Below are 24,479 nucleotides of genomic sequence, written 5' to 3' on the forward strand. Positions count from 1 at the left end.
CTTTAGCCACAACATAGTGTGTTGGGAGCAATAAGTGTCCATCCATGTAATAAATTGACAACAAGTGTCTATATATGAAAATCACTCTTTTTTTTTTTGCTGAAAGTTTATTTGGGACTTACCATCAAAATAAATTTGAATACTAAACACGGCATATAAACGAAAATAACGTGACTTTAAAACACTGTTAGACAAATTTAAAAACGTTAATTGACAGGTAATAACTGAATAACATTATTACTTTCCCAATTTTTTTTTTTTTTTTTTTTTTTTGAAACACTATTACTTTCCCAATTAGTCTCTCATAATAGTTATTGAAGCTTTAAATAGTAGGAAAATCAATTTAGGTTGAATACACTATTTTAAGAGAAATTTTATAAACACTAGATCCTTTCTCCGCGCTACGCGCGGATAATATATTTAAATTTTTTACATTTATCATTTTTATTTGTATGTGAATTTTTGTATATTAAATTATATATAACTAATTTCTAAATTTGATTTTTTTATACTTTTAGTTTGAAATAAGTATTTCTATTATATGTAACACAATTAACTAATAAAATATAAAGAATCAAGTGCGAGATTTTAGAGTTATGTAAAAAAATATAATTATGTATAGAACATAAATTATCTTAGTTTAAAATATCGGAATCTCATCTCAAATAAATTCACAAAAAGAAAAAGTACTCCAATAACCTACTTTAAATATAAAACCTCCTTTTAAAAAAAAGTGTGCTTAATAATATTTTTTTACATGTAATAGTTGAAAACTGAAAATTGAATATCGATCTAGAATATTATTTTACTATATCTAATGGTAAAATATTAATTGTAATAATCAAATTTTGAATTTTGTAATATTACATGAATTAGAAGTCTTTAAAATCTAAAATCTATTTTTAAAATCTAAAATCTATTTTATTAACATAATATATTTTTATTCATTTATTATTTTGACGTTAAAAAATATTGCTTTAGTTTTATTTGTATATTATTTTTTAATAATTTAGTTTCTTTTTAAGTAATTTTAAAATTATCAAGAATATAATATATTTAAAATTATTTATTTAAATATATCCAAATATGATGTCTCATTTTTATGTGTGTTTGCGTTGAGCATATTTAATTTGTAGTTTGTATATTTAATAACACCTTGTTGCGTCTCGTTCTATAGTTTTAATAAATGTGTTGCCATTTCATTTTTATTACTACTAACATAATTTTTTAGTGATCAGTGATAATGTATTTTATGTATTATATTTTATCGTATATTTTCTAACTCTTCATGCTGGCACTTTTTTTAGAATCAATTTAATTAGATAATAGGTTTAAAGATGTAAATAAAACTGTGTATGTTGTAAATTTAGACTTTTTAGTGTAACTGAGCACTATCAGTTATTGAAATTATATTATGATTTTATTTTACTAAATCTTTATTTTTGTGTATATTTTTTGTTTTATTTATATTTTTACAATTTTATTGCCTTATTATTTAATTACATAGAATTGCTATTTCCAATTTTTATTTCATATACCTTAAAAGTCTTCAGTTGATTTTTGTTTGTTTTCTTTCTCCAATTACAATGTACAGTTCGACCGTTTCTTTTTTTTGGGATCAAACTACTAATATCATCAGATAGAAAAGCTTAAACTCCAAGAATGAAGTGAGTATTTGTGCTAGAAAAAACTGATTTAACCACTAATATAGTGAGATATTATAATATTAGAAAGTATAGAAACTCTTCTCTGTTGTCTTACGCTGGACATAATTAAGTTGTTGTCAATTGATTCTATATTTGGGATAACTGGAAATACATCTTTATGTCTTTCTTACATCATCCTTAATTGGTTTACGGTTCAACCATTTCTAATATACTGAGAGTAACATAATATTAGATGTTGATTATCTTCTTCCAATTAGGAATGCACAGAATAAGAGAAATTCAAGGTGAGACCACTTTACAATTTTGTCCTCATATCTATATAGAGTTAGTTTATAGATTACTCTATCTGTTTCAAAATGTAATCAGTTTTAATTAAAATCTATAATATTTAAAAGTTATACTTTATAAAACTGTGATTTCATATATAAATTTAATCAATTACACAGTAATTTACATAATTTAATTAGCCACACAATATCCAATAAATATAAAGTTACATTGAAATATAAAAATATTTATATAGTGAAACAAAAAATACTTTTAAACCGTTATATTATAAAACAAAGGGAATATTCAAATTATATTGAAACATTAAAATAGTAAGAATCAGAAAAACTGATATCTAAACGTCGATCATTTACGTCGGTCATGTCTTAGACCATCTCCAATGTATTCTTCTATTTTTTTTATCTAAAATAGAGGAATTTCATAATAGAGATGAATTTGTCTCCGATGTATTTTTCTATTTTCTCTCCAAAATAGAATATTCTTGATATATTCTTTTCTAAGTTTGCAAATAATATTTTTTATTTGTGAAAGTTGAAAACCAGCCCAATTTATTTTAGTATTTTATAAATTTATGATATTATTTAGTCATTAAATATTTCTTTACAAACTATTATGTAAATAAAAAAATATAATTATATTTTATATAAATAATTTATTTTACTAAAAAATATTTTTGTTATAATTGTTTAAGTAAAAAATTAAAAGATCATTTTGTAAAAATAAATAGAGGAGTTGACATGACAAAGTGAGAGACAAATAGTCCAATCTGTTGTACTTTAGAAGGATTTAATGGGTTGATGAGGTTTTTATGTTTAAACGAACTTTTCTCCCTTGTAATAACAACAACTTAAGGAAAGATTATACAAACACAGCAGCATAACATACAACAAAATGATCATTCTCACTGACCAAGCATACCCAATATTAAAAATTGTATCTATGTTTGCAAAAATCTATTGATTCTAAAAGAAGCCTAAACACATGCCCCAACAACAATAACCAAAACCCTAATTTTTTTAATTGGTATTGCTTTTGCACCAAGGCAATGAAACTGAGGTACAAACAACACAACATCCACATATAACTATTTTTCTCTGTTGATTAAAAAATAGCTCTATTCCCTTTTTTCTTTTATGAGGCTGCCGTTTTAATTGCGGTTTTAGACATCAGTTAAACACACTATTTTGGAGAGCTTGTCTGATCTTGAAAACTGTCCACTCCGTTCTAAAAGCATGCCCTGCTGCTCCAAGCCATGCGTTTGTCTGTTTGTCGCCTCTGCTGTCTTTGCACCATACCTACAAAATCATATCAGAAACACGGAACACAACAATTGATTTTGTATTCTTCTTAAAAAGACTTATTTGCGATCGATACTTTCAGTAGTGAAAGTTGAAAACGCTTTCATAATGTTCCTTCCCTTTACTTCAAAGCATCACAAACCATATGACACACAAATGATAAAACAGAGTGCAGTTTCAAGATGGATAACACTCACGCTAACAGTTGTCACACTCATGTGTGAGAAAAGTGAACAAACAATCATTGATCACACACATAACTAAACCCAATTTCTACTGATTAACTTATATATAGTGCTTCATATGTAACACACCTGTCAATATTCAAATTAACCATGACGTTTCACTTTCTTTATGTGTGTTGTAGTATGCATGTGACAGTATAATATTATATTATATGGATCAATTGAACCTTTGAAATAAATAATTTCTGAGCAGCCGGGTGTGCCTTCTTCTGGTGTAATAGCTTCACACCATCTAAATTTAAATATGCATATATATGATTTGATACTTGTATCACTTGTGCATTATGGCAGCTTAATAGGCGTCTGAGTTTTGATTTTCTAGTAGCAAATTTGATCAAATTAAAGCGTAGTAAAATCGAGAGCTCTCTGTTCGCCGGTAGATCGAGGCCGAGGACGGTTTCTCTCAATAATTTGTTTTAGATAAAATATGATTACCACTCAAAACCTATTGATGTATTAAACATAGTATAACTCAAAAATTAAGTTTACTATGAAAGTGGCGTCATTACTAAGAAAGAATATTAACTCGTCACCATCTGACCTACCAAGTGGCACACACCTGTTAGTTCATTGTCTTTAAAAAATGTGACCCTTTGCTACTTAATTGTTATTTATTGAGTTACTAAGGCTAGGAGAGATGTTCGGGGGATCACATGATTCACGACATACTTATACACTCCAATTTATAATTGGTATTCTTTTGGCAGATAATATAGTATGATAAATTGATAATTGTATTGTAGCTAATATAATTAATCGATGGCGATTGTTTTATATTTATAGAGCATCCTTAGTCTAATAGTACTAGTGCCGAAAACTCGTCCTCGCGTATAAAGCAACCACACAACCCGAACTAAAGAAAGTTCTTATAAGCTACTTATAAACAATGGTTAGTTAAGTATACATATTGTGACAAAGTCTTTAGAATTAGAAAGTAAAATATAATTAAACTTATTGGAATGAACTCTTAGACTATTAGTAATATTTTTTGTTGGTTGATACTATTTCAACTGTCAGTTATTATTACCTCAAATGACTTACGAGAACATACTTAAATTAGGAAAATTAAAAAAAAAATTATCGATCTTTAGAGATAAATGGAGTGAAAAAATTATTTAATCTTTGCTGAGGCTCTCAATGCAAGGAGGGCATCGATAAAGTATTTATTGAATCTGCAATATGAATGACTTTTGATCAAACTATAATATGCAATTAATTATATCTATGTCGTTTTACGTTATAATATACTAGGTGACCGGCTCGCACCCTGTGCAGCCATAAGAACATGACCGGCCCGCACTCTGTGTTTCCTCTCGATCCGCACTTCACGAGAGGAAACACAGTAACGTTAGTATGAAGAGGCATATACTGTGTGTATGTATAATTGCAACGTCACAAAATATTTTGTGTGTTTACGAAGATACTTTCATTCAAAAAATAGAATAAAGAGTGTATAGTTTTAGAAATAACAGATTTTATATTATCATTAATTAAAATTGTATTGTATATGTGTCGTAATTCTTTATTTTCGGTGAATAATATTATTTTTCTATAAATAATAAACAAACATTTATGTAGACATATTAAAAGAAAATATAATAAAAATCAAAATATTATCCATAAATAATATAAATTATGAAATACATTTCTCGATAAAAAAAACAAATTTAATTAGAAACCTGCAAAAAATTATATCTACCAAGCTCTTCTGCTTACATGTATTTTGTCTACCACGTTCCTCAATCGAGGTATTTTTTGGATGTTATTGTTACTAAAATTATATTTTAAATATAAAAAAGAGAATATCTCCGGAGTAGTTTACACTAATGATTTAATTAACAAATCTTGTCCTTAAAGTTTAAATATTAAAGTATGAGATTAGGAAATAAGATATTATTTCAGTAGAAAATACCATCCTACTATAGATATTTTAAAAATATAATTGATTATCCAATTTTGATGTACAGTAGAGAAAATACCATTCTAAGTGCACATCTTTTGCAGGATCGGAATGGTGAACTCTTAGAGGTCTGAAATATGACCACTTCTCTCAAATCATCTTTGAAAAAATATAAAACAAAATCACAATCAGCAAACCAAAAAAACAAATATGTGTATATATAAGCTTATAATTCTAAACAATAATATAAATCTACAAATCAAAAAAAAAAATATTCGCAGCACAAAAAGATGCTATTGAAATGATTTAGCTGAAAGATGTTATCAAATTGAGTAAAATTTTTTTACCAGATTGAGGAACAAAGATGTTATCAAAATGATATATCAAAGAGATGTACAATCAAATCATATATAGCTTCAGTGGAGAAATCGTCATAATAGGGTATCTGCATATAAACCAAAAAAAAAATCAGCTCTCATGAAATATAAAAGCTTAATGTTCTAAAATAAGAAGAAAAAAAAATTCAGAACATTATTAACATTAAAAGTTCAGAATACAAAGTTCAATTATTTCGTTTCTTCTACTGTGAATGTCTTATTTATAGTAAATTGGTAGACGTTTCTCATTGATTTAGCTTGCATGATAAGCTAAGAAATAGAATATTCTTTAATAAATTCTCAATAAATCTTATACTTATAAGGTAATATTATTTTTGGAATATCTTGTTAATAAAGCTAAAGGAGAACATCTCGTGAATAGATTGCACCAGAATTTTGGTTGACAAGTCTCACCATAAATATTAAGTTTTAAATGCATGATTTTAGGAGAGAAAATATCTTGTCAATTAATTTCGTTTCTCTAACATCTAAAATATTTAGTGAGTATTTAATGAATTAAACAGAGAAATGATCGCAAAAAGATGTTCTTTGAATCGAGAAAACACAAAAGTTAAGTATTAAAGTGATTTCATTTTTAGTAGTGTCGATGATTAAAATAAATCGAAAAAGAAATTCTAAAAAATCAATCAACAAAATCAAGAGAATTCTTTCCATTTGTAATAAGGAAACTAATTATTACATGTATTAACTAATATTGTTGCGCAAGTAATGTTAATAGAGAGATTAAATTATTTTTTCCTTTTCAATCAGTATTCAATGTTACTTTCCTTTTATAGGAGATCGATGAATTAAAATAAATTATTTGATTTGATAAAATGACTTTATATTCTAATATATCTATAGACTACATAAAATAATAAACCAAAATATTTACTTGAATTGATAAAATGACTTTATATACCATACTTTCGACAATTAGTTACCATAAATAGTTATTAATAATATTATGTAAGTCATTTGGAATCCAAAATATTTATTTGAATTAATAAAATGGATTTATATACCATACTTTCGACAATTAGTTACCATAAATAGTTATTAATAATATTATTTAAGTCATTTGGAAAGTGATGTTAATTGGTCATTAAATTATGTTTTCCCTTGCAATTAGTATTTAATGGTACTTTCCTATTATAGTGGGATCGATGAATTAAATGATATATCAAAATTACAAAATAAGGTAAGTATTTAGAGGGCTTTCTTTTTTAGTAGTGTCGATGGAAAATATAAATGAAAAAGAAATTCAAAAAAATATTAACAGCAATTCAGTGATGATATACCTGCATTCGATACTAACCCTACAAGGAAGGAGTTTAGTCTTAGCCACTGTATCTCTAGGGCTGATTCTATAGCTGAATCTCCAATTTTATCCAATAAAAGATATAAACTAGGATTCAATTTTATTGGGCCTTTTAGTTGGGTCTGAAAACCATTAGAAATAGGCAGCAACCGGAAGATCCATCGAGTCCAAGTCTGGAGTAAACAGACTTCCCAATTTGATAATCATTGATCCACAAAAGTATACAACCTTAATAAAATTTTCGTCAAAAAACAAAAATAGAAAGAAAATAAAAGAAAACCAACTCCACCAAATTTAATTGGTGATAACTGATAGATGACACAGAGTCTCCTCTATGATAAGTAACCCAAGAGCGAGAATTATCTTCGGCTTCCATCCATTGGACCAAAAACAAGATAAAAAGAAAAAAAATATCTTAAGGTGTGGAAGCTCTGCAGCTCATCATCATCCATGGCCACCATACCCACCACTGCCACCGCCACCATGTGTCCCTCTCCTCCTCTCCCAACAGTTTCTCCGTTACTCAGAACAAGTCACCAATGTCAACCATCTCCTTCTTCATCATCCATAAAGCTTGGTACCACTCTGTTTTTCAATGAAGCCACTGTGGATAGAGCGGCTGAGAGCTCTGTGGTGATCAAACCTGACAAATGGGGATCTCAGTTAGAAAAGAGGAGGAAGAGGAGGAGGAGAAGAAGAGCAGGTTTCGAGCGTCTAGAGCCTGAAGAAGATGATGATGTTGACCAAGTAGTAGAACCAGTAGCAGAACCAGTTAGTATTCCTGTTGGAGCTTCACGGTCTGGGTTCTTGAGTCGTTCAGACGAGGTTCAGCTTTGCTTGTACCTCAAGGTATATAGTTTCTACATCATTTATGGAAAGTTTTCGAATATCTCCCCATGGCAAGAACTTAAAAACTTTCTTTTTCTGGTAACAAACAGGAAGGAGCGATACTGGAAAACCTTGGAACAAGTGGTGAAGAGAATGGAATGGTTTCAGTTTTGCTGTCAAGTACTGGCAAAGGGAAGAAGAAGCGTAGCGCTAATGAGATACTATGCAGAAGAAGAGAAGCTAGAGAGAAGATTACTCGTTGTTACCGGAGGCTAGTTGTCTCTATTGCAACAGGCTACCAAGGCAAAGGGTTGAATCTTCAAGACCTGATTCAGGAAGGAAGCATAGGACTCCTAAGAGGAGCTGAGAGATTTGATCCTGAACGTGGCTACAAACTATCAACTTATGTCTACTGGTGGATCAAACAGGCCATTCTTAGAGCTATTGCTCACAAGTCTAGACTTGTCAAATTGCCGGTGAGTCCTGCATCTCTAATTTCTATATTTTCTTGAATTAATGAGTCCCAAATCCTTTAAAAGACCAAATATAAGTAGATTATATGCACTAAATGAAAATATATCGGAAGTTACCATTCTTGCCGTTTCAAAATGATATATATTTTTTAAAAAAAATATTTAAAAAATATACATTTTTATATTTTCAATATATTTTTATTAAGTAATAATGGCAAATTGTAAACTCTGAAAAATTAATTGTGTTTATTAATTTTTTATTAGTTCAAAGTTATTGAAAATAGCTAATCACAGAAAATAATATATTTAAAATCAAACTGTAATATGTGTGGAACTTTAAAACATAATAGATCATTTTGAAACAGGAAGAGTATTTCACATGAAAAATCAACTACAACGGGTTCATGTGAAGTGGTAAGTGATTAGTGAATGCATCTTTTTAGCTTTTTGTCTGCAGGGAAGCATGTGGGAGTTAACGGCGAAAGTAGCAGAAGCGAGTAATGTTTTAACTAGAAAACTAAGACGAGCACCAAGCTCCGAAGAGATTGCAGAGCACCTTAACGTCAATGTTTCAGCGGTTAGACTTGCTGTGGAGCGGAGCAGATCCCCTGTTTCGTTGGACAGAGTCGCATCTCATTATGGCCGCATGACACTGCAGGTACACTTCCATTTTTTTTTACATAGTGGTGAGGGAACAATGAGTAACTCTTTGATATTTTTTGGCTGATTCAGGAGATTGTAAGGGGACCAGATGAAACAAGGCCAGAGGAGATGGTGAAAAGGGAGCACATGAAGGAGGGGATTAAGCAGCTTTTGGGAACTCTCACCGCGAGAGAATCACGAGTATTGGGACTCTACTTTGGTCTCAACGGAGAGACTCCTATGTCTTTTGAAGAGATAGGTAAGTCGTTGAAGCTTTCAAGAGAGAGGGTAAGGCAAATCAATGGCATTGCCTTGGCGAAGCTACGAAATGTACATAATGTGAATGATCTGAGAATATACTATTCCTCTAGTGAATGAACATAAGCAGAAGCAGGGCCTTCTAATGCTAGCATGCCAATGGAGCGGTCGAACAAATTTCAAATCTAAATTTAAGATAAATTACATATATAATGGTCTAAAGCTTTATTTTTAGATATAATTTCTAAATTTATAGCTTACAGTTTAAAAAAAGAACATCAAACATATATAGATAAAAATAATAAAATAATTTCATTACATAGTTAAATATACTGTTAATATTTTTTGAATAGAACATAAAATTATTTGACACGGCACATAAGCTTGAACTTATATTGGATTTGGTTCTGTACAAATGGAGAAGATACACTCAGTGCTCTCCTTTGTGGAGGTTATGGAGGATATAGAGAGAAGCAGATGACAAGAAAATACAAACGGAATAGCTTAGCAAGTCTAGTCCAGTGGCGATGGTAACCATCTTGCTTCTTTCGAACATCTTCACTAGAAGGATCATGACAATAACATGTCCAACTTTAGTTTTGAGCTCATCAAGCGAGCTGATCTTCATCCATTTCGGTCTCTCCTTCATGGCAAACATTCCAAACAGAGAAGAGGCTTTAAGGGCACGATCGGATTCAGGAGGGATATCAGAAGGGGAGTTGCTGATGAAGAGTCCATACAAACCCATGCTAAATATTAGCATAACAGTCCCAGCCAGATAAACATCTACAAATCAAGATTTTAAAAGAGAATCAGAATTATACAGGTCATGCACATATATGTATAGAAACTTTACCAATAGCTTCGACGAGGTGTAAAACCATTTGGCCCTTGTGGATGCCTTTGACACAGTTTGTCCAATAGACTTTATATGCTTCCATGACATAGACGCACCCCTACATAGTTACTCACTACTTTTAAGTATATAGAATGTTGTAGTTGTGTCTGAACATTTTAGATAAAAAACAACAAAGTTACATTGAGGAAGCAGAGTAGCGAACCAGCCAAAGAACCACCTACTGCCAAGAGTGCCAGGAACCGAAAATCGAATATGATCTGTTCCATCCAAAAAAATACACCGAAAGAAATCAAATATGATATGTTCCATCCAACTTTTGAGTATGTCACAGCTCAATATATAAGAAAAGATGAGAATAAAGACTAATATTTCGAGAAGTTCGATTTATTAGTTGTTACCTTCTCGACGGTGGATTCGGTGGAGCGAAAGAAGCGAGCAAAGAGGCTGTTATCATCCACAACAACCTTATCTCGAGTTCCATAAGAACTTGACAACGTGTTTCCGTTGACAACGGGGATCGAACTAGGGGTGGGTGATGCCGATGATGACTCTGGAGACGATGATGAGGCAAGAGTTGCTAACGGCAGATGAAAACGGCGACGCGTGGGGAGGACGTGAGGATTAGGAAGCGAAACGGAGAGTCGAGCGGCGGAGGCTAACGTGTAGAGATTAGCCATATTTTGAAAGGGACAGAGAGCTTGTGATTAGTTACGAGATTCTCTTGAGTATAGATGTCTGTATGTAATGTAACCACTGTCGGAGGGCAAAGTGGACAAGTAGGAGGAACGATCGGCGGGTGGGGGTGGGGAAGGCGGGAGAGAAATATGTGGTGTGTGGAAGTAAGTTGACTTTTCAACATTATTTCTTTGTCTGAAGATATTTTTTCCTAGAAACCGTTCTATTTGTTGACTTAAAAACTACAAGAATGGGCTATAAGAAAATTTATGCGGACTCAGTTGTTACTGGGCTTAAGTTAGCTAACAACCTCATGTACATTATTTATTACTATTACGTTAACTACATAACCGTAGGACGGATCCGGATATCCGAAAAATTTACGGTTTCCAAATCTAGATCCGTGTCTTCTGGATATCTACATAAATATTATACTAATCACGAATATTCATATTTTTTCAAAAAAAATAAAAAATAAAAATATTTTTTTTCTAAATATTAAAACTTTAAAAATAATATATAAATTAAATATTTATACAAAATTTATAAAAAATAAATAAAAATAAGATTATAAAAATTAAAATATAATATTATAAGATTAGTTTTATGTATAAATATTAATAATCAATTATAATTATTATTAAAATTGAAAATTAATATATTTAGAAAATCTGAAACCAGATATTCAAACTTAAAAATTAAGATATACATGTATGGATCGTTCGACAAATCCAACATTTTAATACCCGGATTCAGATACTCTGGATATTCTATTTTCTGAATAAATCTGAATCGGATCTGGATTTCGGATAATAAGTCTCAGCTAAAGGAGTATTTACATATAAGATTACTATTAGAATGAATGCACATGCGGCAAAAAATTTGGAATCCCCAATGTCTCCAATTTTTTTTAACATCTCAGAAAAGCTTATTGTCCCAAAATTGGGACAGAAGGTGAAGCAGAGCGTTGATAGTAGGGTGTTGTGTTGACAAAGTTCGAGTGTGAAGGTATGATAAGACTGGATATGCAGCAGAGGCAACTGATCCCTTGGGTAAAATAAAACGAACCGGCTGTTAAAACGCAAACCGGCTTTAAAACATAAACCGGGTCTTCTTTCTAGTTTATACGACTCAGAGGGAAGCATATAGCGGCTGTGTTGTGTTGCTATAAACCCTAATGTCAGTGTTTGGGGTTTAAATCTTAAATCTGCCTCCTGGATCTCTCTTCAGCTGCTAAGCTCGTTGAAGCTGTGGAGAGACTCGTACTCCTCCGACATGAAAAACTTGAAGCTTTTCTCGGAGGTTTCTCAGAACATCCAATTGCATTCGACTGAAGACGAAGCTGTACAGTTCGCAGCTTACGACATCGACCAGAGTCGCTTGTTCTTCGCATCTTCTACTAACTTCGTTTACGCCCTTCACCTCTCTTCCTTCCACGTAAGCAATCTCTGCCAGTGAAACTCGTTTACTCTTTGATTGATAAAAAGTTTTAGTCTTTATATGGTTTGATTCAAGTTTCTTATGAATGAACTCGCAAGTAAGGATTTTTATTTGTTGATAGAGAAGAAAATACATGTTAAGGAATATGGTCTGTATAAAGCTAAAGCCTTTCTCCTATTTTTTTGGAGTTTGTGTTGATGTCTTTAATTGTAATGTGTCAGAATGGGAGAGATAGTGCGAAGGGTTTGCCTGTGGAGGTCTGCAGTATTGATTTGGAGGCAGAGGATTTCATCACTGCCTTTGATTATCTCGCGGAGAAGGAGTCTTTATTAATTGGGACGTCTCGTGGGCTTCTGCTTGTGCACGAGGTGGAGAGCAATGTGACTGAGCTAGTTGGAAATATAGAAGGAGGTGTCACGTGTCTCTCGCCTAGTCCTACTGGAGATCTACTTGGATTGATTAGCGGTTTTGGTCAGTTACTTGTAATGACTTATGATTGGGATTTGATGTACGAGAGGGCGGTTTCTGAAGGTGGTTACGTACGTAAGGACCCCTTACAATCCTCTCTTTTACATTCTTTTTGGCTGAATAAGGGTTAAGTTTATGGTTCTAGCTAAAAGTTTTACTGAACAGTTTCTCTTTATTTGCTAACCATGTTTTAGGTGAAGCAGATGATGTGTCTGTAAGCTGTGAGGGACCTTCCATTTCCTGGAGAGGCGATGGGAAGTATTTTGCCACTATGGGTGAGGTTTTTGAATCCGGCTCTATGCACAAGAAGATTAAGATATGGGAGAGTGATTCTGGCGCTTTGCAGTCTTCTTCAGAAACAAAAGATTTCATGAAGGGGATTCTTGAATGGATGCCTAGTGGGGCAAAGATTGCAGCTGTTTATAAAAAGAAGTCAGATGATGGATGCCCGTCGATTGCTTTCTTCGAGAGGAACGGACTTGAGAGGAGCTCATTTAGCATCGGAGAGCCTGGAGATGCCAACGTAGCATTTGAATCTCTGAAGTGGAACTCTGCATCAGATCTTCTTGCAGGGGTTGTTAGTTGCAAAACGCATGATGCTGTTAGGGTGTGGTTCTTTAGCAACAACCATTGGTACCTAAAACAGGAGATTAGGTATCCAAGGGAAGCTGGAGTAATGGTCATGTGGGATCCAACTAAGCCAACGCAGTTAATATGTTGGACTCTGGCAGGGAAAGTTACTGTTTGTAATTTTATGTGGGTAACGGCAGTCATGGAGGACTCAACAGCCTTTGTCGTAGATAATAACAAGATTCTCGTGACACCACTGTCTTTGTCCTTGATGCCGCCTCCTATGTATTTGTTCAGCCTTAGCTTCTCTTCCGCTGTCAGGGACATAGCATATTACTCAAGGAACTCTAAAAATTGTCTGGCTGTGTTCTTGTCTGATGGAAACCTGTCTTTTGTTGAGTTTCCTGCACGTGATACTTGGGAAGATCTTGAAGGTAGAGACTTCAATGCAGAAGTTTCGGAGTGTAAAACAGCTCTGGGCTCTGTTACACATCTTCTATGGCTCGATGTCCATTCGCTTCTGTGCGTCTCTGCTTACGGTTCCAGCCAGAACAAGTGTCTCTCTTCTGGTTCGTCTGAGACAGAGCTCCACGGTTCTTATTTACAGGAACTTGAAGTTGTCTGTCACGAGGATCATGTTCCTGATCAAGTAACATGCTCTGGCTTTGGCGCTAGCGTTACTTCCCAGACACCTCTCGAGTCACCTGTCATGGCTCTTGCCTGGAACCCTAGCAAGCGTGATTCAGCCTTTGTAGAGTTTGAGGGTGGGAAAGTGCTTAGCTATGCATCAAGATCAGGCTTTATGGAAACTCGTATCGGCAATGACAGTGTCTCTTTTCCATCAGCTTGTCCTTTGGTGAGGGTGGCGCAGATTGATGCTGGTGGCGTGCAGAAGCCCTTGGTATGTGGGCTAGATGATATGGGCAGACTGTACATCAACGGGAAGAGCCTATGTAATAACTGCAGCAGCTTCTCATTTTACTCAGAGTTGGACAATGAAGTGGTTACCCATCTGATCATCTTGACCAAACAGGATTTTCTCTTTATCATCGATACCGAGGATGTACTGCAGGGAGGAGAAGTGGCACTTGGAAACGTCTACTTTGTCATTGACGGTAGAAAGCGAGATGAGGAAGTTATGAGCTACGTAAACGTTTGGGAGAAAGGTGCCAAAGTAATAGGAGTCCTCAACGGAGACGAAGCTGCTGTAATATTACAAACTATCCGGGGGAATCTCGAATGCATTTATCCTAGAAAGCTGGTCTTGTCTTCCATTACTAACGCGTTAGCTCAGCAACGGTTCAAAGATGCACTAAACTTGGTAAGGCGACACAGAATCGACTTTAATGTAATCGTGGACCTATACGGGTGGCAGGCGTTTCTACAATCAGCTGTAGAGTTTGTTGCACAAGTAAACAATTTGAACCACGTTACAGAGTTTGTTTGCGCCATGAAGAACGAAGATGTTACAGAAACACTTTACAAGACGTTCTCCTTCTCCAAAAAGAGGGACAAGGCTTTGCAAGCGAAGGATCTATCCGGTAACAAAGTGTCATCAGTTCTACAAGCGATTAGGAAAACCCTTGAAGAACATATACCAGAGAGTCCCTCAAGGGAACTATGTATCTTGACCACTCTTGCTCGAAGTGATCCACCGGCTATTGAGGAATCTCTCATGAGGATAAAATCTGTTCGTGAGATGGAGTTGCAAAACTCCTCTTCTGATGATAACTCAAGTAAAAAGTCTCGTCCATCTGCAGAAGAAGCATTGAAACACCTTCTGTGGTTATTAGACTCAGAGGCTGTCTTCGAAGCTGCTTTAGGTCTTTACGATCTGAACCTTGCAGCTATCGTGGCGCTCAACTCCCAACGCGATCCGAAAGAGTTTCTACCTTATCTCCAGGAGCTGGAGAGAATGTCCGAACCTCTGATGCATTTCAACATCGACCTTAAACTGCAGCGTTTCGATAGCGCTCTCAAGAGCATCGTATCAGCAGGGGATGAGTACTTTCCTCATTGCATGGACTTGATCAAGAAAAACCCTCAGCTCTTCCCGCTGGGACTTCAGCTGATCACCGATCTTGAAAAGAAACAAGCGGTGCTAGAGGCTTGGGGAGACCATCTCACTGATGAGAAACGTTTTGAGGATGCTGCTACTACGTACCTTTGTTGTTTTAACCTTGAAAAGGCTTCGAAGGCGTATCGTGAAAGTGGTGATTGGAGTGGGGTACTCAGAGTAGGCGCGCTGATGAAGTTAGGGAAAGATGAGATCTTGAAACTGGCGTACGAGTTATGTGAAGAGGTCAATGCTCTTGGGAAGCCTGGGGAAGCAGCGAAGATAGCTTTAGAGTATTGCGGTGATATAAGCGGTGGAGTTAATTTCCTTATCAATGCGAGGGAGTGGGAAGAAGCTTTAAGAGTTGCCTTTATGCATACAGAAGATGGTTTAGTCTCGGTGGTGAAGAGCTCTGCTCTTGAGTGTGCTAATGGTCTAGTAAGCGAATTCAAAGAATCGATAGAGAAAGTAGGAAAGTATTTGACTCGGTATCTAGCTGTTCGTCAGAGACGGTTGCTGCTTGCAGCAAAGCTCAAGTCTGAGGAACGGTCAGTCATTGATCTTGATGATGACACAGCTTCAGAAGCAAGTAGCAACCTGAGTGGCATGAGCGCCTATACTTTAGGGTACAGTTTTGCGCTTGTCTTGCTTTCTTGGCTAATCTTAGATTGCATTAGATAACGTAGTTGTTTTCTTTGATATTATTGCAGGACAAGGAGAGGTTCTGCTGCTTCAGTCACCTCAAGCACGGCGACTAAGGCAAGAGACTTGAGGCGGCAGAGAAAGAGCGGGAAGATCCGAGCTGGCAGGTATGTAGAATATGTTCTTATGAAAGTTGATTGGTTTCTTTTGATGAGCCAAACATGAATCAAATTGGTGTTGTGTGAATGGCAGTGCGGGTGAGGAGATGGCTCTTGTTGATCATTTGAAAGGTATGCGTATGACAGAAGGAGGAAAGAGAGAGCTCAAGTCTTTATTGATATGTTTGGTAACACTTGGTGAGAAAGAGTCTGCACAGAAGTTGCAACAGACTGCAGAGAATTTCCAGGTCGCTCAGGTAGCAGCAGTGGAGCTAGCAGACGATACAGTGTCCAGCGAGAGCGTCGATGAAGAATTGTATTCCTTTGAACGTTACGCTCTGAAGACGAGGTCCACGGCACGAGGCTCTGATGCGTTTAGCTGGATGCTTAAGGTTTTCTTTAGCCCGTGAAAAATCTTTAAATCTTGTTCTTGACTGAATAAGCATATCAACAAGCTTGTTCGTTTTAATCATCAAAACTTTCCTGCTACATTTTGTCCTCTTCGTTTTGGATCTTTCTTGTTATTTCCGTTTTACACTACAGAGATTGAGTTGCATCTGCCACATTTTTTTTGTTCATCGCTTAGATTACTGTGTTACACAAGTTAGGTTTAGTTGATAAAATGGACAAGTGGTACACTGTATTGGGTTCGTCTTTTCGTTTAAATCATGTTAAAAAAACAATTAATATACCTAATTAATTATGTTATCTATAGTTTGACTATATACAGTTATTTATGCTATAAAAGTAAATCATTTATTCAATGTATACCGTAAACTTAAAATTTGTTTATATCATCAGTATATTATTTTCATTTTAGCATTTTGCATTTCCTAATACATATTAAGTTTTTTCCAAAAGTGCATTAGTTTTCTTTCCTTAGATTTCAATTTATAAAATATCTCCACATCTCTTCTGCGTGACTGCGTGTATCTCTCTATTTTACTTTTAGAGAAGTAATGTTCTTACTTAAACTCAATAAATATCTCCTGTGACCCAAAAAAAAACCTTCTCATCTCATTCACACATCTTTTATTGTTTTGTTTCGTCATTAATCACTGGTGTAAGAGAATATCCGAAATCAAATTGTCATCAGAACGGTAAAGCTCCCATATCATCATCGACCCTTCTAAAACAACATTGTGCCTCATAACCCGCATGCGCTCGACCACTACAGTCTCAACTCTCGGGAGACTCGACCTACATTGTTCGTTATTTGTGAATTTTACAGGTTCGTATTTTATTTCAAAATAGTTTTATTTGTAGACCAATATCATGTAGTTTCAATGTTATTTCTCTATGAGTCGAGTTGTTGATGATGAGAGAAACCATGTAATTTCAAATAAGCCGTACTTTTGTTTAGCAAATTTTGTAGTTAAATAACATGGCGGTTCTCCATCGGGTATTATTGGTGCATGGTCTCGCTTTCTGTTTTGTTTTGATTTGTGACGTAAAACGATCTCATGAGTACTACTAAGCTTATCAGGGCCGTCTCAATTTAATTTGAGGCCCTGTTCAAAAAAAATATTAATCGTATATTTTATCAAGTAATTTTAAAATTTAATAATTTTGTCTTATTTTTTTTAATTATAAGTTCTAAATTTAGCATTATATCTAAAGTTTTAAAGTTTCTTACCATAATTTATCTATATATTTCCAAAAAACCTTAAATTTTTTTATTTTTATATTTTGGGGCCCTGTTCGACCGCTCCACTTGCGCGTGCTGTTAGACGGCCCTGAAGCTTATACTTTATAGGGTTCTACGTTAGATATAGTAGGTCCCTACACCTCAAGAGAGTTATGTTATTTGATACTGATCGTTAAAAATCCACCAGAAGCGGTTGATAAAGTGATAGGGAGCTTATATAGATCGGGTTAGACTAATAAATTATGTAACGACAAAAATAAAATTAAATGTATGAAAAAATGATGGGATACTATAATTAATGAGTAATAATTGAAACTGCCGATTTTAAATAAATTGACAAAAATATAAAGCTGGTCTATGAGAGTCAGCACCGAACCAATCAAGAAATGTTTACCTCTTAAAACACGAGTTTAGTGCTCTTTGGACTTCCTCTTTTTTAGGTATATGTATTAATTACTTGCACTTAAAAAAAAAAAATACTTTTGAATGTTTTTTACGTCGGAACACATGAACACGTTATGAGGCATCAAAACAGAATACATGTTATATATACACGCATAGATATCACTTTTATTTTGCTTATAACAAAACCCCAAAACATCTCTTTTCTAACGGAAAACGTTTTTTGTATGCAGAGAAGGTGCCAATAATGAAGTTTGAGAAAGCAAGGCCGTTCATGGCCATTGTTTTCATTCAGTTTCTGTATGCATTGATGTCTATAGTAGCGAAAATAGCTTTGAACCAAGGGATGAGCCCTCATGTCTTAGTTGCTTACCGTATGGCAGTTGCTGCTGCTCTCATCACTCCTTTCGCCCTCGTTCTTGAAAGGTATATATTTTCTTCTTCTTGTGGTTCAGGTTTGTAAAACAAAATAACATATAATATGAAGTTAAAGTAATTGTTTCTTCTGTTGTAAACGTAGGAACTCAAGACCAAGGCTGACTTTCAAAATCTTCTTACAAATATCCATCCTGAGTTTATTTGAGTATGACTTTGTTACATCATTTCTGATTCACAATGATAGAATTAAACATATAATTAATTATTATTTTAAAAAAAAATTAGACAAGATTCCTCTGTGTAACTAGGTTTAAATGAAAACAAATGCAGGCCTGTGGTTGAACAAAACCTGTACTACTCAGGGATGAAACTTACCACTGCCACATTCACATCGGCTTTGTGCAATGCACTTCCTGCAATGACATTTATAATGGCCTGCATTTTCAAGTAAATCTCTCTCTACCAATATTGTTGCCGATGTATATACTAAAGTATTACTGAGGTTTTTTTTTTATGTTTTCTTGAAAGACTGGAGAAGGTGAATATCAGAAGGCGTCACAGCCAGGCAAAGCTGGTGGGAACCATGGTAGCTATTGGAGGAGCAATGCTCATGACATTTTTCAAAGGGAATGTCATTGAGTTGCCTTGGACAAGCAAGCCCATGGGGATTATTGGGCAGGCACATTCTATGAATACTCCAAAGCAGGAAGATATAGGAAAAGGATCAGTTATGCTTGTAGCAAGCTGCTTCAGTTGGTCATGTTACATCATTTTACAGGTAGAACATATTCCCCATTCTTATAATTTTCTATAGGCCAATTCACAGAGAGGTAGGTAGTAAAGGTAACAGAAGAGATTATATTATTTTTCAGGCAAACATTCTGAATACATATAATGCTGAGCTCTCGCTAACAGCACTTATGTGCATTATGGGGATGCTGGAGGCTAGTGTTATAGCATTGATATGGGAAAGGAAGAACATGTCTGTCTGGAAAATCCACCCGGACATGAAGCTCTTAGCTTCAATATATGGGGTACTACAATTTTGTTATAATCTCTGTCCCTAAACTTTTCACAGTGAAGCCTTTTTTTTATGTGTGTTTGTTGAGAGAAGTATTATTGCTGTGTCACACAGGGACTTGTCTCAGGGTTAGCATACTATGCTATTGGATGGGCATCAAAGAAGAGAGGGCCTGTGTTTGTGAGCGCATTTAACCCTCTCAGCATGGTTATCGTTGCTATACTGAGCTCCTTTGTTTTCTTGGAGAAACTCTACCTAGGAAGGTAAAAAGGCCTTGATCCAAGTCTACTGATGAGATTGATCTAAAAAGTAACTAAATGTGTTTCCTGAACTTGCAGGGTTGTTGGATCAGTTGTCATCGTCTTTGGAGTATACTTGGTACTATGGGGTAAAAGCAAGGACAAGATAGAGCAGCCTTCAACAAACGCTGGGTGTGCAGAGACTGTGGTAAAAACTGACGAGCAGATGGTTCGGACGCTTGATAATAACCAAGTACTACCCATCCATGACCAGTTAATGATCCCAAAGGCAGTAACTCACTCTCAGTCAGTTTGAGATACCGTTTTTGTTACAGTATCTCCATATAATGCACAACATTTTTGATAATAGTATGGTTTGCCTGAATAAGAGCAAGCAATGATATCTGCATCTTAAGTTTTGAAGTATACTTCAGAAATTTAGATAACTTAGTCAAGAGAACCCATTGTGGTAGCTTTCTGATAACCTCCATTTATAAGAATCAAACAAGCCTATGTAAATATCAAGCAGCTGCCATGGTTCCACCTCTCTCCTTTGGTTTCAGATGCTTCCTAAGTAATTTACAGATGTTCCCTTTTGGGTGTAACTGCTAGTGGCAACTCTAGAGCTTTGAAGTAACATATGATCAGAGACGGAAGTAGTCCAAAATGGGATATAAGGGGTTTTCCAAAAAGCATTAATTTGATTACATCCGAGGACTCACCCCCTCATAAGAATTCAAGACTTATGTATAAGAATCAAACAAGCCTATATAAAATATCATTAGAAACACTAGAAACTAGATTTCATCTTTTAGTAGCTTTTCAGCTTCCTCCAAACCCAGCTGCAAAATGTTTTCTTTTTGATTACCTGCCTTTCTTGGCCATTTTAGGATTCTTGCACATCCTAATACTAAGAGGCGTGACTTCCACAAGTTCATCCTCTTCAATGTATTCAATGCAGTCGTCCAGACTATAAGTCAAAGGAGTGTCAAGAACCACTATAATTGACCCCCCCAAAAAAAAAGATTTGTCAGCAATATACATTTAAAACTTGCACAAAAGCTTAAGGTTTATATGAACTACCTGTTACATCTTTGTTGGAGCGTATGTTTGTCGCTGCTTTCTTCTTGCAGATGTTAAGTCCCAAGTCGCCAGGCCTCTGGTGGATCCCAACAATCTGACCTTTGTATACATCCACACCCGCACCTACAAACATTTGCCCTCTCTCTTGAGCACTTGCCAGAGCATACGATGTTGACGTTCCGTCTTCAAACGCAACCTGAAACTCCCACTTCCCTTTTCAGAAACAACATAAATGCCGAAAAACTTATCTCAACTCCCTAAACTTACCAGCGAACCAAGATCACGGGTGCTGATATCACCGGCCCAAGGTCCATAACTGTCGAATACGGTGTTGAGGATAGCTGTCCCACGAGAAGCTGTCAAAATTGCATTCCTCAGTCCAAGAAGTCCTCGTGTTGGGATTTTGTACCGCAGAAAGACTGTTCCTTCCGACCTGTCATGTCAAGATTCACACACATATAGTCAGATTGATCTTAATAGCTGCAAACTGTAGATTTACCAAACAGCTTATCAAGAGGCAGTCTTAAAGGGATGGCAAGAGAAAGGATACATACCCAACACCCTGCATATCGAACATCTGTCCACGCCTTTTGCCAAGAAGTTCAACAACAGGCCCCATGTGATTCTCTGGTACTTCAACAGTTGCTACCTCATACGGCTCGAGCAATTTATCGTTAACCCTTTTGTTGATAACTTTTGGGGGTCCAACCATAAACTCATATCCCTCTCTTCGCCTGGAACATGTTAACGTTCAGCTACTTTCAATGAAAAGAATGACGTGTTCAGTGAAAGTACTTACATGTTTTCTATCAGGATGGTAATGTGTAATGTGCCGCGCCCACTAATGATGAATGTGTCTGCTGTCTCACCATCTTCCACTTTCATGGCTAGATTTCTTTCGAGTTCACGGTTTAGACGATCTCGCAAGTTCCTGCTCGTTACATACTTGCCCTACAGAAAAGGAAATATAATTCAAATCAAATGTTGCACTAATCCAAGTTACAACCTCCCTCTTAAAATACTAATGACAGACACATCAGCCATGATTACACATACCTCACGACCAGAGAAAGGAGAGGTGTTGACAGAGAATGACATTTTCACAGTTGGCTCTTCTACTTTGATTGTAGGCAGAGGCTTCCCATGTGCTTTATCAGCAATAGTCTCCCCAATCTGCAAAATGTACAAAGAAACCAAGACGTTACAACTCAATTGGCAATAAAAAAAAAGAAAAATGACAAGTGACACAAGCAACTATCCAACACTCTCGCATTTGGCATCAAATGATCCATGCATATGCGTGTGTACCTGAATGTCATCTATGCCACAAACAGCGCAAATATCTCCAGCTTCCACTGTATCAGCAGGTACTCTGTAGAATTTCTCATAAACAAAGAGCTCACTCACTCTTGCAAATCTACACGAATCTTCAGAAGTGCATACCTGTAAATTTATACCCAATAAGTTTACAACTAATCATTGAGCCCACATCAATGATGCCCGATAACAAAGGAATCAGCTGAAGATCTATCAAAGTGTTACCCTGACATCCATTCCCTTGCGTAGTGCCCCTGCGTGTAACCGCCCAATAGCAATACGTCCTTTATGCTCATCATACTCAATATTTGTGGCCTGATGAAAAAAAAACATTAGTTTCATACAAGTGAATATCTACATAACTCCAACTAGACTGTCTGATTCATTCAACATATAAAACATAAAACATGAAACGGTAGGAAAATTCACAATTAACTCACAAGCATCTGAAGAGCACCATCTTTCTCAATATTTGGACCAGGCACACATCTAATTATCGCCTCGAACAAGGGTCCCAGATCTTCAGCAAGGTCATCCGGATTAAGCCCTGCCTTTCCTTTAATCCCACTAGCGTATATCGCTTGGAAATCACACTATACACCACCACCACCAACAACAAAAATTAGTAGCGTTAGTATCATATTATTATAGATAAACCCAAAATAGACAATACCTGTTCATCTGTAGCGTTAAGTTCAATAAACAGTTCAAAAGTGGAATTGACAACAAACTCAGGACGAGCAGAAGGCCTGTCAATCTTGTTTACCACCACTACAACAGCATGTCCAAACTCAAGAGCCTTCTTTAAAACAAACCTCGTCTGAGGCATTGGTCCCTCAACAGAATCCACCTAAGAAACAAGGGAGCGAGGATAAGAAAAAAAAAAGAGATATGCAGAGCTGAGAGAAGTTTATTATTTTAGAAGCATACCACAAGAAGGACTCCGTCAACCATGTTCAAGACACGCTCAACTTCACCACCAAAGTCAGAGTGGCCAGGAGTATCAATGATATTCACTTTCGTGTTTTTGTAAGTGATGGAGGTGTTTTTGCTAAGAATAGTGATTCCTCTTTCACGCTCAAGGTCGTTAGAGTCCATGATCCTCTCTTGCATCACTTGGTTATCTCTGAACACCTACACAAGTAAAGATAAATAATTAAGCATATATTACTTTTCTCAACACAGGTTGGACAATTAAAGAAAAAAAAAACAAAACATGTGATGTTTACCTTAGCTTGCCTGAGCATAGAATCAACCAAAGTAGTTTTGCCATGATCAACATGAGCTACAATTGCTATGTTCCTCACGTCATTCCTCCTCACCAACGTCTTCTTCTTCACCTCTGTTTATATACAGAGAGAAATAAAAACCGTTCCTTTATCAATTACAGCAACAAAAACTACTACTTTCACCCTGTCCGAACAGAAATAAGAAAGCAAAAGATAAAAAGGAGAGAAATTTACCAGAGGAAGGTTCGGCAGTGGATGGAGAGGCGGAGCAAGTGATGGGACGATGAAGGGGACGCCTCCGGGAACCGAACCGGAGAGCTCCTCCTGGTTTAAGAGCGGAAGCGAAACTGACGCCGAGCACTTGTTGGTTGTGAAGCAGAGGAGAAGGTTGTCTCCTCAAAACCGCTGGAGAAGCGGGAGAAGTGCTCAAGCTCAGCTCCATTGAGATAAGAGCAAAAAGGATTTATTTTGGTTGGAGAGGAAGAGAAGAAGCTCTCTTGCCTCTTGTTTTTATTGCAAGGAGGATTACGGCGTCGCTTTTGCGTTATGACTGCGCTTTCTTTTGTGTGGAGTTAGATAGATGGACCAGGTTAAACCACGTCTGACTCTAAAGACTTATCGATACATGGCTCTTGTATTTTTCTTACAACCATTGAAAACAAGATTGCATAGTTCATGATAGGCCTCCACTTTCTGTTTTCGGTTTGGTTTTGGTTGAAGTATTTTGGGTTTTCGATTTTTCGGTTCTAGAGATTTAAGAATCGTTCGACAATTTGCAAAATTCGGTTTTGTTTCAGTTTGGTATTTCACTCTCGGTTCGGTTGGAATAATAAAATTAAAAACCGACTAATATCCAAAAAAATACATGTCTAGTCTGGTTCTACTTTTTCGGCTAATTTCAGATAATATAGATATAAACATTAGTCAATTTAGGATTTCATTTTAAATATTAAGTAATTCGAGTTGTGCATATAAAAATGTTAGATCATTCGAAATT

The 24,479-nt window shown here is 35.5% G+C and overlaps 5 protein-coding genes and 1 long non-coding RNA gene across 7 annotated transcripts; 3 read left to right on the forward strand and 3 right to left on the reverse strand.

The window, feature by feature from the left end:
* Positions 1–7,181: 7,181 nt before the first annotated feature.
* Positions 7,182–9,617, forward strand: LOC103846548 (RNA polymerase sigma factor sigD, chloroplastic). The gene is made up of 4 exons (XM_009123488.3): positions 7,182–7,945; positions 8,035–8,400; positions 8,855–9,055; positions 9,130–9,617. Exons 1-4 carry the CDS (start codon positions 7,547–7,549, stop codon positions 9,415–9,417), a joined length of 1,254 nt encoding a protein of 417 aa, XP_009121736.1. The 5' UTR covers positions 7,182–7,546; the 3' UTR covers positions 9,418–9,617.
* LOC103846549 lies at positions 9,572–10,986 on the reverse strand. The gene is made up of 4 exons (XM_009123489.3): positions 10,555–10,986; positions 10,336–10,413; positions 10,154–10,253; positions 9,572–10,083 (listed from the first exon to the last, which is right to left on the reverse strand). Exons 1-4 carry the CDS (start codon positions 10,831–10,833, stop codon positions 9,728–9,730), a joined length of 813 nt encoding a protein of 270 aa, XP_009121737.1. The 5' UTR covers positions 10,834–10,986; the 3' UTR covers positions 9,572–9,727.
* A 752-nt stretch (positions 10,987–11,738) lies between these two features.
* Positions 11,739–16,743, forward strand: LOC103846550 (elongator complex protein 1). Of its 2 annotated transcripts, XM_009123491.2 has the most exons (5): positions 11,739–12,268; positions 12,493–12,814; positions 12,934–15,991; positions 16,076–16,174; positions 16,260–16,743. In XM_009123491.2, exons 1-5 carry the CDS (start codon positions 12,107–12,109, stop codon positions 16,573–16,575), a joined length of 3,957 nt encoding a protein of 1,318 aa, XP_009121739.1. In that variant the 5' UTR covers positions 11,739–12,106; the 3' UTR covers positions 16,576–16,743. The 2 variants fall into 2 exon arrangements, with proteins under 2 accessions (XP_009121739.1, XP_009121740.1); XM_009123492.3 differs by lacking the exon at positions 11,739–12,268 and having other exon boundaries at positions 12,572–12,810.
* On the reverse strand, positions 16,587–18,027 carry LOC117129240. The gene is made up of 2 exons (XR_004452884.1): positions 17,519–18,027; positions 16,587–17,365 (listed from the first exon to the last, which is right to left on the reverse strand). It is a non-coding gene; the product is annotated as an uncharacterized LOC117129240 (long non-coding RNA).
* On the forward strand, positions 17,258–20,643 carry LOC103846552 (WAT1-related protein At5g13670). Its single transcript, XM_009123494.2, has 8 exons — positions 17,258–17,396; positions 18,449–18,641; positions 18,736–18,798; positions 18,924–19,040; positions 19,122–19,371; positions 19,466–19,627; positions 19,729–19,877; positions 19,953–20,643. The coding sequence occupies exons 1-8, from the start codon at positions 17,324–17,326 to the stop codon at positions 20,167–20,169; spliced, it is 1,224 nt and encodes a 407-aa protein (XP_009121742.2). The 5' UTR covers positions 17,258–17,323; the 3' UTR covers positions 20,170–20,643.
* Positions 20,503–24,033, reverse strand: LOC103846551 (putative elongation factor TypA-like SVR3, chloroplastic). The gene is made up of 13 exons (XM_009123493.3): positions 23,717–24,033; positions 23,483–23,595; positions 23,184–23,387; positions 22,927–23,103; positions 22,694–22,846; positions 22,479–22,568; positions 22,245–22,379; positions 21,993–22,109; positions 21,736–21,887; positions 21,491–21,670; positions 21,204–21,369; positions 20,937–21,132; positions 20,503–20,851 (listed from the first exon to the last, which is right to left on the reverse strand). Exons 1-13 carry the CDS (start codon positions 23,922–23,924, stop codon positions 20,718–20,720), a joined length of 2,025 nt encoding a protein of 674 aa, XP_009121741.1. The 5' UTR covers positions 23,925–24,033; the 3' UTR covers positions 20,503–20,717.
* Between the last annotated feature and the right edge of the window lie 446 nt (positions 24,034–24,479).

This window comes from Brassica rapa, chromosome A10, assembly GCF_000309985.2.
Source record: "Brassica rapa cultivar Chiifu-401-42 chromosome A10, CAAS_Brap_v3.01, whole genome shotgun sequence".
NCBI classification, from domain to species: domain Eukaryota; kingdom Viridiplantae; phylum Streptophyta; class Magnoliopsida; order Brassicales; family Brassicaceae; genus Brassica; species Brassica rapa.

Bases quoted from the DNA above. Each gene is read 5' to 3' on its own strand.
- LOC103846549 (XM_009123489.3), bottom strand. From the start codon at position 10,833: ATGGCTAATCTCTACACGTTAGCCTCCGCCGCTCGACTCTCCGTTTCG. The intron at 10,414-10,554 runs GTAACAACTAAT...TGGATGGAACAG, and splicing joins CCGAATCCACCGTCGAGAAG to ATCATATTCGATTTTCGGTT. The intron at 10,254-10,335 runs GTAACTTTGTTG...GTAACTATGTAG, and splicing joins CGCTACTCTGCTTCCTCAAT to GGGTGCGTCTATGTCATGGA.
- LOC103846548 (XM_009123488.3), top strand. From the start codon at position 7,547: ATGGCCACCATACCCACCACTGCCACCGCCACCATGTGTCCCTCTCCT. The intron at 8,401-8,854 runs GTGAGTCCTGCA...TTTTGTCTGCAG, and splicing joins CTAGACTTGTCAAATTGCCG to GGAAGCATGTGGGAGTTAAC. The intron at 9,056-9,129 runs GTACACTTCCAT...TGGCTGATTCAG, and splicing joins ATGGCCGCATGACACTGCAG to GAGATTGTAAGGGGACCAGA.
- LOC103846550 (XM_009123491.2), top strand. From the start codon at position 12,107: ATGAAAAACTTGAAGCTTTTCTCGGAGGTTTCTCAGAACATCCAATTG. The intron at 12,269-12,492 runs GTAAGCAATCTC...GTAATGTGTCAG, and splicing joins TTCACCTCTCTTCCTTCCAC to AATGGGAGAGATAGTGCGAA. The intron at 12,815-12,933 runs GTAAGGACCCCT...ACCATGTTTTAG, and splicing joins TTCTGAAGGTGGTTACGTAC to GTGAAGCAGATGATGTGTCT.
- LOC103846552 (XM_009123494.2), top strand. From the start codon at position 17,324: ATGCGCTCGACCACTACAGTCTCAACTCTCGGGAGACTCGACCTACAT. The intron at 17,397-18,448 runs GTTCGTATTTTA...TTTTGTATGCAG, and splicing joins GTTATTTGTGAATTTTACAG to AGAAGGTGCCAATAATGAAG. The intron at 19,372-19,465 runs GTAGAACATATT...ATTATTTTTCAG, and splicing joins CATGTTACATCATTTTACAG to GCAAACATTCTGAATACATA.
- LOC103846551 (XM_009123493.3), bottom strand. From the start codon at position 23,924: ATGGAGCTGAGCTTGAGCACTTCTCCCGCTTCTCCAGCGGTTTTGAGG. The intron at 22,569-22,693 runs GTGAGTTAATTG...TTTTTTCATCAG, and splicing joins ATGGTGCTCTTCAGATGCTT to GCCACAAATATTGAGTATGA. The intron at 21,671-21,735 runs GTAAGTACTTTC...AACATGTTCCAG, and splicing joins ACCATCCTGATAGAAAACAT to GCGAAGAGAGGGATATGAGT.